The sequence below is a fragment of the Pipra filicauda genome, unplaced genomic scaffold (assembly GCF_003945595.2).
Source record: "Pipra filicauda isolate LSUMZ 115617 unplaced genomic scaffold, ASM394559v2 scaffold201_size1378038_pilon, whole genome shotgun sequence".
In the NCBI taxonomy this organism is placed as follows: domain Eukaryota; kingdom Metazoa; phylum Chordata; class Aves; order Passeriformes; family Pipridae; genus Pipra; species Pipra filicauda.
Genome location: NW_024104312.1, coordinates 701,024 through 716,271, shown reverse-complemented (window position 1 = coordinate 716,271; position 15,248 = coordinate 701,024). Strand labels below are relative to the sequence as shown.

The 15,248-nt window shown below is 42.4% G+C and overlaps 1 protein-coding gene across 2 annotated transcripts in view; it reads right to left on the bottom strand.

Annotated features, from left to right (window-relative positions):
• The window catches only part of SYN3 (synapsin III), a 206,236-nt gene that overhangs the window by 154,178 nt on the left and 36,810 nt on the right, over nucleotides 1-15,248 (bottom strand). For both annotated transcript variants that reach the window (XM_027715078.2, XM_027715080.2), the window contains exons 4-5: nucleotides 11,831-11,888; nucleotides 1,435-1,526 (exon numbers count right to left, since the gene is read on the bottom strand). In XM_027715078.2, coding sequence (XP_027570879.1) covers nucleotides 1,435-1,526; nucleotides 11,831-11,888 — 150 coding nt within the window. The remainder of the gene's footprint in view (nucleotides 1-1,434; nucleotides 1,527-11,830; nucleotides 11,889-15,248) is intronic.

Here is a 15,248-nt window from a genome sequence, read left to right as displayed (position 1 = left end):
CTTGTATTGACAAAAATTCATAAAGATGAAGGCTTGGGAATAATAGGCTGAAAGCTAATATCAGTGCTATGCAAACAGAGGCATCATACACAGATGTGACAACTTATACTGTTCTTTACATAGCACTAGAGAGAATGCCTGTAACATTAACTGCAAATTACAGGCACTCTGATGTCTGAAAGAAGGGGAGCAATGCTTTTGGAAAGTGAATTGGATGCATGATTGAAGAAGAATTGCTTGGACAGGGACACCTTCCACTAGAACAGGTTGCTCAAAGCCCCACATAATCTGACCTTGAACACTGCAGGGATGGGACATCCACAACTTCTCTGGACAACCTGTTCCAGTGTCTCATCACCCTCACAGTAAAGAATTTCGTCCTAGTGTGTAGACTAAATCTACCCTTATTCAATTTGAAGCCATTCCTCCTTGTTCCATTACTACATTCCCTTGTCAGAAGTCCCTTTCCAACTCTCTTGTAGTCCTCTTTAGGTACTTGAAGGTCCTATAACCTCTCCCTGGAGCCTTCTCATCTCCACACTGAACAACTCTCTCAGCCTGTCTTCACAGGAGAGGTGCTTCAGCCCTCTGATCATTGTTATGGCCCTCCTTTGGACTTATTCTAACAGGTCCACATCTTTTTTATGTTGGGTACCCCAGAGCTGGATGCAGTACTTCAGATGGGGTTTGACCAGAGCAAAGTAGAGGGGCAGAAACAATCCTCCCCAGTCCTGCTGGCCACACTGCTTTTGATACAGTCCAGGATATGGTTGGCTTTCTGGGTTGAGAGAGCATGTTGCTGGCTTATGTCAATCTTCTTGTCCAACCAACACCCCCAAGTCGTTCTTGTCAGAGCTGCTCTCGATCTGGTCATTCCCCAGCCTGTATTTGTGCTTGAGACTACTCCAGCCTAGGTGTAGGACCTTGCAATTGGCCTTGTTGAACTTGAGGATCACATGGGCCCACCTCTGAAACCCTCCAGTGTGTTGACTACACCACAAGCTTGGTCATGCTTGGAAGGGCTTTTTGGCTACTGCAAGGGTAGTCCACTGGGATCAGACCTAAAACAGGTAGACTAATGAATTCCAGCCACTGTTTATAATGAAGATTATTCAACGCAGAAGGAGAGAAAAATAAAGGGAAAGAAAGATCCATTTTCTCTTTTACTGGGAGTTCTGAAGATAAAAAGAACCTGAAAAGGAGGCGTTTGTTGTTGCATGAAGGGTCTGGGCTGGAAACAATGGCTGTATGGGATACTGCACACCTGAGACCTGATACAAAACCACCAGAGCCAGGCTGCTCTTTTCACCGCTTCCAAGAAACCCTGATGTCATCAGGACTGTGCTGCCCTGATGGTCAGACCCTGAGGTAATCCTGCTTGCCCCAGCATTGGTCCAGAAAACCCAATTTTCAAGACAAACTGGTGATCCTCACCTTACCACCTTAGTGCCATTCCTCATGACCTGCATGTCCACCATGCAGCCACCCATGACGTAAGCAGCCAGGTTCAACTCGGAGAACTCAGCCTGGAGTGGAGCAAAAGGATAAAGTGTTACTCAAGGGTAGCAGAGACACAAACACACGGACACAGATGTAGAATTGTCTTCAGCTGTAATGTGCTTTTCCTTCTTTTCCTTATTTTTTTTTCTGTGAGGCAACTGGAGGTCCAATTACAGCTGGTCTGCCCTGGAGAGACTGCAAAAAAACTTTATGGCTCCCAGACTTGGGGTGTAAAAGTACACAGGATTAGGCTTATTGCAGCAATAAGTACTGAAGGAATTAAGAATGAGCAAGCTGAAAAATGCATACAGGAAAGAATAATAATAATAAAAAGAGGTAAGGTCATTTGAATTCAAATTCCAAGTTTCCACTTGGAAACATCCATTTAGAATTATGTCTGAGTCGGCTGTCGTGCCACTGGCCAACTACAAGCCTAATACAAAAGATTTAAACCTTTTAGCTAAACAGCTAAAAAACCTCATTATGCTGCAGGAAGGTGATAAGCAGTGAAGGCCACCTGATGTGATTTACTTATTAAGATTTTAACTATTAAAGGATTAGCGAAGCTGGGTAGGCTATGAACAGTGCTGCTCAATTATTAAAACACTTTATATTTTAAAAGAGGTGGGACTTACAAGGCCGGAAAGGTTGGCAAGGAATATTTCAGCTATGGGGAGCAAAAGGCACAGAGGTGATTATGACTGCAGTGGATGTCAGTGAAGGTTAAGAGACAGATCAGACTAGCTGGGTGAGAGGTGTGATAATCCTCCTGCGTGGCTCTGCTGCCCCTCAGACAGGAGTGCCAACAGACCACTGGATGTAGGAGGACGGCAGGATTAGCTGATAAGCATTTGTCTTGATCTCCAAATCCTAACTCTGTTCTTTATAAGCAAATGAGTAAACCTTGAACTAGAATATCCTATTATTTGGCCTTGTGAGTCTTTCCTTTCCAGCATGGTGCAAATACACCCATAAAGGCTCAAAGTCTTATATAAAATTAGTACCTGTGATATAAATATAAATAAAAAGGTTTCATTTTTTGATGCAGAAAATTTAGTCTTCTCTCTTTGAAGAGTTTTTTCCCCTTCATATTAAAGCATCTCTTTCAGACCAAATTATGATCAAGATTAGGCAGCAGTAAAATCATCTTCTAACTAGTAGCTGTGTAATACCAGAGCACTCAGATGGTGTTGCTAATACTTGTGATTTTATTGAGATCCTTCTACTATTTAATGTTCTTCTGCTACTTCTATTAGCTGGAACCAAAAGATAGTGCCAAGAACAACTTTTATACAGAAAAAAAAAAAAGAAAGAAAAGAAAAAGAAAGAAAAAAAAGAAAAAAGTGTGTTTTGTCCTCATGAACTCATGGAAAAAACTTGCCAATGGAGAACTAGTGCACCTGTAAAGGCTCAGAGGCCAGACGACAAATGAAAAAATAATTTCCAACTTTCTTTTTTTTAAATCCACATAATTTTAAAGCAATGACTGTGGGCTGGTGACCTGATGATGTAATGAGATTTCATGTCTGTGGGCCTATGTAAACTTTTTAAAGCAACAGCCTTACATGATCTTACATCACTGTAACTCCCAGTTACAATGAAAAAAGGAGGAAAATTCCTGTTGCCAAGAAATAAATTCTACTTCAAACACATACACATACACACAGACACACTCACAGGGAGGGATTGGCAATGACAGAGGTGACTGCCTGGGTTTTACTTACGAGATTACAGTGTGTTGCCTCGGCCACAGCCACGCTTCCTCAGGCATCATATCAGAGCAGAGATAAGAAAATACGTACCTCTAAAAGGCACCTGCATTTAATATATATATAAAATCTCAGTAGATGTAGGGAGGGAAGAGTTCACCTTGGACAAATTCAGTAAAATCAGATGCTTTGGGTACCATCAGTGATCTCCTCAGTGGGTCAAGGCAAGCTTGCTAGTTTACATATAAGCTCAAGAGGTTCTATGGGCTGGGGAGATGAAAGGTTTTCCCAGCTCCGTGTCTGCATATGTCTCAGAGATGTCCCACTCTGAAAGCATAGTGTTACCAAGCTGAACCTTCAGCTTCTGTTGCTGAAGAATGCATCATCTGATGTGAACACTAGAACAAGAAAAGGAAGTTTTAGTTCTGTGTTTTCATGGTGTTTGTGCTTTTCCTCCATAATTCTTTTCATAATGACTTATAGTAAAAAGCTTAAGACTTTTTTTGCTGGGGGTGAAAATGGACAATCTTCATTTGATGACTGGTACTTACAATCTAAGTTGGTCTGACAGGCATTCCCTTGAGACAGGCAAGCCAGACAAAGCTGTGCTTAGACACCTGACATCCAAACAGGCCTGGGAATCTCCTGAGCTGGTGAGTACTTCATACCGAACTGCCAGGACCAATTTCAGGCCTGCTAATGTCAAGAGCCAGAAGAAAAGAAAAAATTCCCTTTGGCAACCATTGTCCAGGGAACCCTGACAAGAAGGGAGGAGTGGAGAGAGGGTCTGAGGGACTCAGCTATCTTGCCCCCACAATGTCCAGATCTACAATCAGAGCTGAGGAACAATCCAGACCTTTTCCTGGCACTCAATCCCGTTTTCATAGACTAAGTGAAGGAGCACTGCTGCTTTCACGTAGCTTCTTTGTCCCGTCCAAAAGGCTACTGCTAGTTGGTGTTTGGAAGAAGGCTGAAAACTTCAGTCAGCAGAAATTGTTTCCTGTTGATTTTCCAGTGCTCCCTGTATTTTTAACTTTGTGGGTTTTGTAGCCTGATGACTTCCCTTGGCTGGGATTTCAACTCTGAGATCATCTCCAGCCTGAGTTTACCTTGCAGACAAAGGGGTCTTTGAAAGCAGCCCGTGCAGATAGAGTGACAGGTAACTATGCATAAAACAGGAGAGTCCAGCTCCCTGTGGCCTTGCAGAGTCATTTGCATTAGGAATCATCAAACAGAAGAAGGCATTACATTAGCCTGATGGTGTTTTATCCTGGCTTTGCAATGGTGCCAGTGGCTGCAAAAACATTCAAGGCAAGAACGAGCCATGTGCGATAAACGTGACACAATCTGCCTTGAAAAATAACGTAATACATACTGTGGGAGTAGAAATATTTCATACCTCTGTGAGGCCCAGATTTGAGACAATGCCCACAGCTATTTTGAGGATAGTTCTGTTAAAGATGCCTACTTCAGGTAGTGATTCAGAAAGCGCTCCAGATCATTTGGACTAAACCTGAAGCTACTATCAGTTTCCATCAGTTTTCTAGGTGCTGGAGATCTTTTGGAGTTTCTGTTTTCTGATATTACAACAAGGAAGATTTTGTCATTTTAAATCATGCAATAGTAGAAATGCCTGGCTTGGAAGCTATATCTGTTAATGGTTCAAGGGAAGCATGTTTTCAAGGTGAATTTTAAGCATTTTTCATAGAATAGTTGTGTTGGAAGGACTTCAAGGCATTACATAGTCCACCTCTCTTTCCTAAGGCAGGATCAGCTCTGCCTCTGACATTGTGTGCAGATATACATAACCCACAGATGAGGAACTTTCTCAGGCAATTTGTCCCTTAACGACCCTGGAAAGTTTTCCCAATGCCCAACCTAAATCTCTTGCCTTACTTTTTAAGACTGCAATTTTTTTTTTGAGGGGCCATTACTTCTTCCTGCAGGAAACTAAAGACTTACTGCTTGAAGACTTGCCCTTCATTTTTCCCTTTTCTCCCTAGAGAAAAGCAGTCCCCATTCTTATAAGATTTTTTTGTAGGTGATGTTTTTCAGCACAGTGGTCAGTGTTGTTGCTGTCACTGGCATTCTCTCTGACAGGTTTGCAACCTCCTTGACTTGTAATGGTTTAGACTCACCGTCCTTCAGCACAGACCCGACCATTGTTGAGTAAGATGTAAGGCCAATTATATGTTTGAGTATGGATTTGTCATATGTGCAGCGATGTGACCATTTTTTAACTCATATCCTGGCTGAGATCTGCTGTAATCCTTGCACTGCTTTGTCTAGGCTACTGACTAGCCCAGTCCATGCTTAGGCATTTGGAATGAGGAATTACTACTGTATAGTCAAATCACATACTTTTCTCAATGGACTTTATGCTTTATTTTTTGGTGGATCTTCCAATATGTACAAGGGAAGGAAGACTTTGGCAGACATAAGACTGCGTTCCTGAAACACTATAATCATTGCAAGCACTTCAAGGGGAAAATCAGCAATCCCTAAATCCTGCACAGGGAGAAGGGGTGGACAGACAGTATGGATCTCAATAGGATGAGGGATGGGGCTATGCATGCTTGGTGTGCATACGCATGCAGAATTAGACATTACACATCCTGATTCCCTGTGTCTCTTTCCTGAGACATTTTCCCTTGGGGAGGCACTCTCCTCCCCAGCTGCCCTCAGTACTGGGATTGATCTCTGGAAGAAAAGGATAGAGAGGGTCCAGCTGGGTTATGAATGCTGCTGTGTGGCTCTAAGAGGATCTTCCACAACTGCTCTTGACAAGTCCTGAAGCTAGGATGCATGCTCCTAGGCTATAGGCACTGCTGATGCTGAAGATCCACATGCCTTCACCTGTGTGAGCAATTTTGGTACATCAACTCGGATGGCATTCAGAATTGTCTTGAGTTTTCACTGCAGAAGTTATGTGGCTGCCTGAAAATCTGAGGTCTAGAAAAGCACATTTGTAAACCTTTTGATCCCAGGAAATGGCTCAAAACCATGAACTCTGTAAACCTCCAAAAGCCAATGAAAATTAAAAAAAAAAAAATTTGAAGACACTATTTATTTAAGAAATCCATTATTTTTGAGTCATTCTTGTTAGTTGTCCAGGTCTCTTTATTCATGGGTTTTGAATGCTTGTATGTGGTGAAGCTATGAGAACTGCTGTTGCTGTTCTTTAACAGTTTGCTGGCATTCAGTTGGAAAAAACCCCAAACCTAAACATATAATGAAGAGAAATTATACAGTTGTTTGACAAGAGGGAAATTTTCCTTTCATCACACGTGAACCTATCAGGACTCTACCTTTTGAAATGGCCACTTTATGCCACACATGAAAATACCTCTTTAGGGCGGGAAGTACAGTGGAGCTGGAATTCATGATCTGTATTACAATTATCTTCTGTGAGTGCCAAGTACAACTTTTTTCCTGACAATGCTGCCAATGGAGTCATAATCTATACCACAAGACTTTTCCAGAAGCATGTACATAGGAGTTCACTGAATAATCATTGCCTGAAAATAAACTAAACAGTGGGAACAAGTGAATGAGCTGTACTAGAAGAATGCAGATCAGACAGACAGACAGACCCACCTCGTCACAGCAGGAAATGGTGGGAAGGAGGTGGTGAACAAACAACAGGAATAAAAATGTAGATGAACCTTTTGGCCTCATCACTTCCCCTCCACACGTTTCACCCCACTCCACTATCAATTAGCCAATGCCAGGAAAGATGTCTCTGAACATATTAAGATGCTTTTGGAAATATCTGAAGAAAAGTACCCTGAAGGTTGTGGACTCTCTCAAGAGGTATTGCTTGTTCTTGCCTGCTAGATCTGTGCTCCATGTAGAGCACAGGACTGGAAAAGCCCATCAGAGCCATAAGGTCTAATGCCTTGCTACTGCAGGCATCATGTCATGAAACCCTCTCTTACATCAGGGTATTTACTAAAAGCAGTGATGTCTCCTTTAGCCTCTGTTTTGGCAGGATAAACAAACTCAACACTTCCAGTCTCCTCTCATAAGCCAGATCTCCATGGACATCCCAGTGACCCTACTCTGCACATCTCCTGCTTTGTAGACATCTTTGTCCCAGACAGGTGTCAAGTGTCCCACTCATCTGGCCCCCCCCCACAGTGTCATGGTCTGTCCCATGGGTTTGTGGTTGTCCAGGTCTCAGCCCCATCTCTCTTGCCCTCTTCTGCTCGTATGTGGTTGTGCTGGGGACATATGGCCAAGCAGCATTCTCTTCTTGCACGGGGCATATCTAATGCCCAAGGAGACCCCCACAGGAGGTATGTTACAATCTATATGGGAAACCCCAGAGATGTATGAACTCCTTAGAGCATGCAAGATCTAGTTTTCTCCGGACAAGACAGAGAGGTGGGGAAGGAGGTGCTGAATTATTACCAGTTGCCTCTAGTGAGGGAAAACCTTTGTCAGAGCACAAGGCTTATGGTATAACTTCTCTTCCTCGATATACTGTGGTTCCTAATGTCTCCTATCCTCCAGTTGATAGAGGACTGAGAAGATAAAAACAAAATTATTTTCATGGGAGACTAAAAGCAACGTGGCCCAGTCCTGTGGCACTTTAAGATTCTTCTTTAAGTTCAACTTAGCCTCAGAGACATTTAGCTTTTCATTTCTAAAACAATTTTTTAGCATTTGTATTTCTGGGTACATGGATGGAGATGCTTACACTGCAGTTCTGAAAGCTAGAAATCACAAGGCAAGTAAAAGCAACAAATGGATCAAAATCTAAGCAGCTTATTTTTGGCATAAAATAGAGATAGTATTTTTAGACTCAGCTGCTCCTTAAAGCTTAGAGGTTTACCCACACTGAGTAAAACTCAAACCATGAGGGTTTTAGTGGGAATAGGTCAAACAGATTTTCAGTTTTGGGTGAGCATTTCATTCAGTCTCATCATTGCTACAGAAGGACTTGTAATGGAAAAATATCCAAATAACCAAAATATAATCCAAACTGCCTCCAAAGAAAAGGGGCCTTGACTCAGGAGAGCACTTGCGTTTACTTTCCACCTCCCCAGCCTTGCATCTCTCTCCCTGCAGTCAGCAGGAAACAGGCAATGGTGTTGCATGCCTGGGTTTCACTCGATGGTGGACAGTAACAAATCCTACAGCCTCTAAAACATGTTCATAAATATGATTTTGGTGTTACACTGAAGATTAGAAGAGAATAAACAAAGGCAGAATTCAGGCTTCACTTTTGTAGTTGGGCGCTGGAATAGGCTCCCCAGGGAAATGGTCACGGCACCAAGCCTGATAGAGTTCAAGAATAGTTTGGATGATAGTCTCAGGCACATGGTGTGACACTTGGGAATTGTCCTATGCAGGGCTAAGAGTTGGACTCAATGATCCTTGTGGGTCCTTTCCAACTCAGCATATTCTGTGATTCATTTGAACGAATTACAGGAGAGGGGTGTACCCATCACAGTGATCCTGACAGCTCTCTCTTCTATTCACTGTCACCAGGTGATGCCCACAGCAACTCCTGTCTCTTGCTAGGGGTAATGGATGTGAAGAACAAGGGTCTGGGGTGGCTATCAAGGTTATGCAATTCATTTATCTGCTAAAGAACCAGAAAAACTTCTCTGAGAGTCCATAAAACCTATTTTCACTAAAGCTGAGACTCGCAGAAGTAGCTCCCTGAGCAGCAGGATGGCATTGAACAGTCTCATCCTTGTGTATTATTCAGTGCCCAATATGAACTGAATTCACCTCTTGCAGAAACTCCGTATCTTGAAACTTCTGCCTGTTTCTCCAATTCGGCTGAAATCAGCCAATGCTTTCCACAGTGTTGGGTGTGGGAGATATGCAGGACGAGACAGCATGATCACATATGTCTTGCATTCCTCAAACGACAGCCAAGGGGGAGAGGCAGCTCAGAGAGCTGGTAGGGGTGTATAACCAGATTAGATAACTGACTTCCCGCTGTTGAGAGAGGGAGAGACAATGCTGCTTTCAGCAATACTGCTCTACTACAAATAAGTGATGTCATGACTTCAAAAAAATAGCACCTACTATCCTGCTCTGCTTCCCCCAAAGATTGCTAAAATGGCTTGCTAGGAAAGAATCAAGATGGAATGGAGATGCATATGAAAGAGGAGAAAAAGTCTAAACCAAGTACAGAGCATCCTGGAAGAATGGCAAAAGAATTAGCAGGGTCAGAAAAAATAGGGCAGTTCTTTTTTCCCAATGTGGTTTTTCAAGACTATTTAACATTTGGATATTTCCTTTCTTTGCTTTCTGCCATTCAAACTTCTTTATTATTTAGCTTTTCAGATCAAAGGGTTTTTTTTTTCCTATAAAATACAAAAAAAAATACCCAAGGCAAACTGTATTTCTGGCTCAGACAATAATGTGTGGTTATCTGAAACAGGATCAAATGGAAAACTGAAAAACTAAATGAACTTACCGAGCAGACCAAATGATTCAGGAGGTGCCTGAGAGTCAAACCTTGATCTGATGCGGAGTTTTTTCAGAACTGAAGAGCAAGGTTAGGGTTTGTGCGTCATGGCACTCTCTGTGTGCCATTCATAGGGGAGTTATAGTAGTGAAGACTGGTGACTGGGAACTCAAAGAGAAAGGTGTAGACCAGGTTGGTAAACACACAGGTATTCCCTGCCTTTTTTTTTTTCTCCCATAAGAAGACTGTGGAAGAATATTAATTTTTCAGGTAAAGAGGATCAGCATTCAGCCTCAGGGGACCTGTTTTCACAAGAGTTAAGGTTCCTGGACTGTGCTTGAGGAAGAGAGTGAAGAAGCTAGGAAGGCTCCAGATAATCATGGTAAGAGCAATGAATGAAAATTAAATATCAAAAAATACCGAGCAAGGATGAACGGGCAAAATCAGAAGGGGACAGAAAGCCCAAACCTGAAGAAAGCAGTGACCCTCTCTTGGCCTCAATGATAAGCAGAGAGGCCTGAGGTCAGATTCAAGGACTGCGCATTACAATGCAGCTTCTGTGTTTCCCTTGACAGATAGTGATCCAGCTGGGAAAAGTGGTTGTCCTTTCTCCTTTTGAGGTCTGGAGGAGTCAAGAGCAGTTCCCTGCCTGCTAAGTGGAGGCTGAGCTGCCTGATCTGAGGGGCAGGGAGGGGACAAGGGGAAACAGCCAGGATCCTTGTTCTCAGTTCCTCAGCTGTCACTTGCTACCCACTGCAGGCTTCATTCCCTTGGGCAGAGCTGCAGTCACTGTGTTGGGTATTTAAAGAAAGCTGCAGGGGGCCTGGCCATGGTTCTCACCAGCAGAATCACACCAGCCTTATGGGGTTTTGTTGGAGCAAATTGTTGCCTCCTCTCAAACATGGATATTCTGCCTACGTGTAGGCTTTCAAGACATAGACAGGAAAGTCTCCCTGAAAGAGTCCTTGGGGAAGTGCAATAAGCTACCTTGTGACAATGAAAAGGGTCACAACTGGGTTTAGCCCATCAGCAGTCAAGAGTCCCCTTCTATCCTGCACTCATCAACCATTTGAAGAGAGTTCTTTTATAAGGACCTCAAGTGCAATAACATTTGAGGAGAAGGACTATGAGGGAAAAGGAAGAGAAGAGGTTTTGGAAAGAATTAACAGGTCATTTTGCAGAGTATCAGGTCGACCTTTGAAGCTAATCCTGCTCTGAATGATGGAGAGGATTGGATCAGAGGCTTGAAGGGCAAACTTAAATTATTTGATTTCATGTTTCTAAGTGAGAAGCATGATTTTTTTATTTTTTATTTTTCCTATTCTCTTCGGGTAATTCCTAAGGCAGCCAGCAAAATAAAGACTTTGATAAGGAAGTGTAAGAAAGAATTATTCTTGCTAATACCACCGAGTACTGACAAGTGTGACATCAATAAAAAGAAAAAAATTAAGTATTTGAAGTATCATAGTTGCAAAAAATGACTTTTTAACTTTTCTGTCCCAGACACAATTTGATCAGAACATACGTGCTTATGTACAGTTTAGAGGCAACTGGACAGGACGCCTTTGACAAGAGCAGAAACACCTTTACAAGGGCAATGAGTCCTGAGAATGTCTTTGAAACCACTGCGTTAATAATCTGTACACACCTGATACCGAATCAACAGCTTTATAAAAACAAAAAATATCAGGTCATTCAAACAACATTCACCAGCTTTCTTTATCCACCCTAGCAGTTTTATAGCCCCAATTAGTATAAAACAAGCATATGATTCCTTCAGGATCACCATCTCATCCCTACATCTTCTCTCTTCTTACTCCTGCTTTCAAGTTAGGTCCCAACAGATGGTTATTAGTAATAATTACTACTTTGGCAACAGCATGTACTGTGGCATACCAGCTTTGCATCTTTTCAGGCAAGTATATATATGGAGCTATGAAGTAGTCTTCCAATGGAAAAAATTATAATCCTATCACCAGAACAACAAATGTAATTTTAAGGTGAAACAGCAACTGATTTTGCAAAGGATAAGATATTTTCATTTACAGCTTCTGCAATTCTATAAAATGGACATATCTTAAAATTCCTCATTAGTTCCTTTTTTCAAGAGAATTAATACTGACAGATTATCTCTCTTAAGACCTCAGCCCTGTGCACACATTTCTTAGAGGGAAATTTAGTTGTCACAGACCTGTTCCACTCGGATATCAAATTCTCCATTCACCTTCTTCCCCTGGAAATACTTGGCCCTACAGAAGAAACAAGAGAGACAAACATGGTTAAATAAGATTTTTGGCTTTCATTATATACTGCTTTGCTTCTGCATTTCCCTTTTTGATGAAGAATTTCTATTTGGGTCACAGCATGTTTCCCTAATTCCTATCTTCTTTCAGCTTTCTGTTCTCCAGGAGAAACCTGCCAAGCCAGATGAAAACCACATTGGAAAGTTCCTTCAAGGCTTGTTAGTTTTTCATTTTATTTTCAAACTGAAATCCAAATGCTCTCTTAATCTTTTCCAGAGAACAACTCTAATCAATGATTCCTTGCTATATTTCATTTAATACTCAGTCTTTATTCTGTTAAAGGAGACCAACACATGGCATGGCATCAGAAGCTTCTTCTGATGTTGAGCAAGGATCTTTGTCATCACAGCTGAAGTATTTGTGAAGCCTATTCTTATGCTCTCTCGCTACAGAGCTGCTTTTCAGTTTTGTTTTTTTCTGCTACTGATTTAGAGAAATTGTAACTGCATCTGCAGTGTCACTAATGAGGGATTTCTTCTCCTGAACTGAGAAACTGTGTTTGCTCTGGAGTTGAACACTGTTGTGAGAAGGACATACACTTCCCACCACCTCTGCTCCTAGCTCCCTATGCTGTGCAGACAACAAAGCACTTTCAGAAGCATCAGTTGTTCATGAGAGGGGGAGGCTGACAGTAGTGTTGGAGAAGAAAACATAAGAAAAAACCAGGCAGTTTAGGCTTTTTGGATTCATATTTGTGTATAATGCCCCTTATATTGATTAGTCATGGGGGAAATTGCTAATATAATTTTGCCTATAAATATTTCTCCCCAATTCTTTCTCTCACCAAACAAGTTGGACAGAAGAAAATATGAATTTATTTTCTCAGACCTCCTCCCCTATAAACTTTAAGAAGGCCATGTGGGCTCCAAAAGGCTCTTCTACTTGGAAAACGCTGAAAACAGTTTAGCCCTGCAAGAGCTGTTTCCAGAGACAAAGTAACTCCAGGTTCTGTTTCCAGTTGGCAAAGACAGGATAGAATAAAGAAGTAAAGGAAAATGAGGAGAAGCCGGCTTTGCTCCCTATTTTATAGTATTAGCAAAAAAAAAAAAAAAAAAAAAAGCTGGCTCACATTTTCACTGTGTCTATTTGTTCCTATAAAAAAAGGAGAGACAGTAGGAAGGCAATTTTCCCCATGGCTGAAACACACATAATTTTCTAGCTGAATGCTCCCCTCCCCCAGAAATGTGAAATGTATGTAAATAAAGAGGTTGTTTTGTTTTGTCATTCTGGCTCAAAACCAAATAAAAACTTTTCATTTTAGTAGAAAAAGACATAAAAATTGTCAAAAGTTTTCCACTTCATTCTAATGGGGATATCTGAAGGCTTCCCTTCTCAGGCAGCCCATCCATCAGCATAATGTGCCAATAAGACTTCTGCATAAGTGTCAGTGAGGGACAATGTAGCAGCCAGGTGTGACCAAGACCAAGTGACTTGGACAACCCCTGTCCAGTATAAAAAGCGAGCTCTGGCCGTTTTTCCTCTTTTTTTTTTTTTTTGAATTTATGAGTGTTGCAGGAAAAAAAGCAACTCAGCAGACAAGCTAAGACATCACGCCTCTAACAATAAACAGGAACTCTAAATGCACTTAATAATTCCATTAAATTTCTGGATGCATGACTCTAGAGGGTCTGGCAACATTCCTCACTCCTAAACATTGGGGATATTACTGTAACCAGTGACTCCTTAAAAACTGAAATAAGCTTTAAGAGGGCCCACAGGAACTGGTCTGAAATTTGAGGCACACTATTCACTGGTTTTTATTCCCAGCATGCTCATAATATATACTCCTTACCCACATTTATGAAACACACTTCCTCCCTCTATGGCCTCTCCTCTTTGCCGACCAGCTGGTTACAAACTCCTTGGTGCTGCTTTGTTTCAGCTTGTAATGAAGTGCGATTAACCACAGGCTTCAGCCCGGTACAGGTGGAGCAAAGAGGCTTCCACTGCCTGGTCCAGGAAACGAGCCTTCACGCAGTTAAAAAAAATCCTCTTTCTCATCTCTACAGTACTGGCTGTGCTCATGGATAGTCACATTGCGGGCACATCCAGTGTTAGGAATCACTGGAGTAGAGCAAGGGACCACAACTTAGACACTGCGTGACATCTCCATCTTATTCCTCTTTCCATACAGGTTGTCTCATCCAATGTCTGAGGTAACTTTCCTTTAACAGCACAATGTATCACTTTAATTCCAAGACTTTGTATCACTTTCCCCAAGAGGCTTAACCTGCTCCTAGTGTCTCTGGAGACTACAGGTGCTAAGTAATTTGCAGCCAAATATTTTGGTCTGCCCATCATTTTGACACAGCCCAGGGTAAGAATAAAATGTTTTTTACTGGAACATCTCTGAAATGGATGGAGTGATGCTTTCAATTCACACCTGGGGTTTTGGAGCCCCTGGGAAGTAGAGGTGAGCGTGTTGAAATGAAAAATGGCCTTAGCATCACCCTGGAGCCCCTGAAATTTTAAGCAAGCTGGAATCATTGCAGATGCTGTGGAAACATCATACGTATCTCGTAAAAGAGAGAGTCTGTCATTCGGTTAGTTCTGCACAATTCATGAAATGGCTTCTGGTCCTTACAGTGGACATGAGATGGAGAAAAGGAAGACCACACTGCTCTGGTGGGGATGCATGAGAAAGATAGGTGGAAGTTTCTGGCAGTCTCATGACAGTACAAGACTTTTGTAGATGCTGCCTCCAAACCACCCGAGCAAGTCTCTTCCAGACCTCTGCCTGGGACTTGACTGCTGCAGAGTTATTTAGGCTGCTTGTAGTGCAGCAAAGGAGTGGTGCCCAGAAGACGAGTTAAAAACCTTCCTGGAAAGCCTCAGAAACATTCCAACTCATCTCCAGCACAGCCAACAGCCAGTGACGAGGGGAGCAGCTCATCGCCCCAGGAGGGGGGCTGTCTGGCACCCCCCAGCTTGGGACACTGGGCAAGGCACTGGCCACACAAACCCACCACCTCTCCCAGGCAGCTTTCAGCACTGACCACCACTTGGCTGGCCACCCATTTATTTTAAAGAATGTCAAATGTTCAGCCCGCCAGAACACAGAGTTATAATTTGGCTAAGCAGGGCGCAGATGGGTTGGTGCGCTTGCTGTGATGTTGGTAAATTAGTATGTAAACATGTTTTGACTGAAAAAAAACTGCAGAGCCATGCTCAGGAGAAGTTCCTGAGTGGCATTTAGGGTGCTAGGCAATCCATCTAGATGTGGCCACACTGACTGGGAGGGAAGAAGCATCATAATAAACATAAAAGGTCTGGCTTCCAGGGAGAAAGCCTGTCTTGAACTCCTCT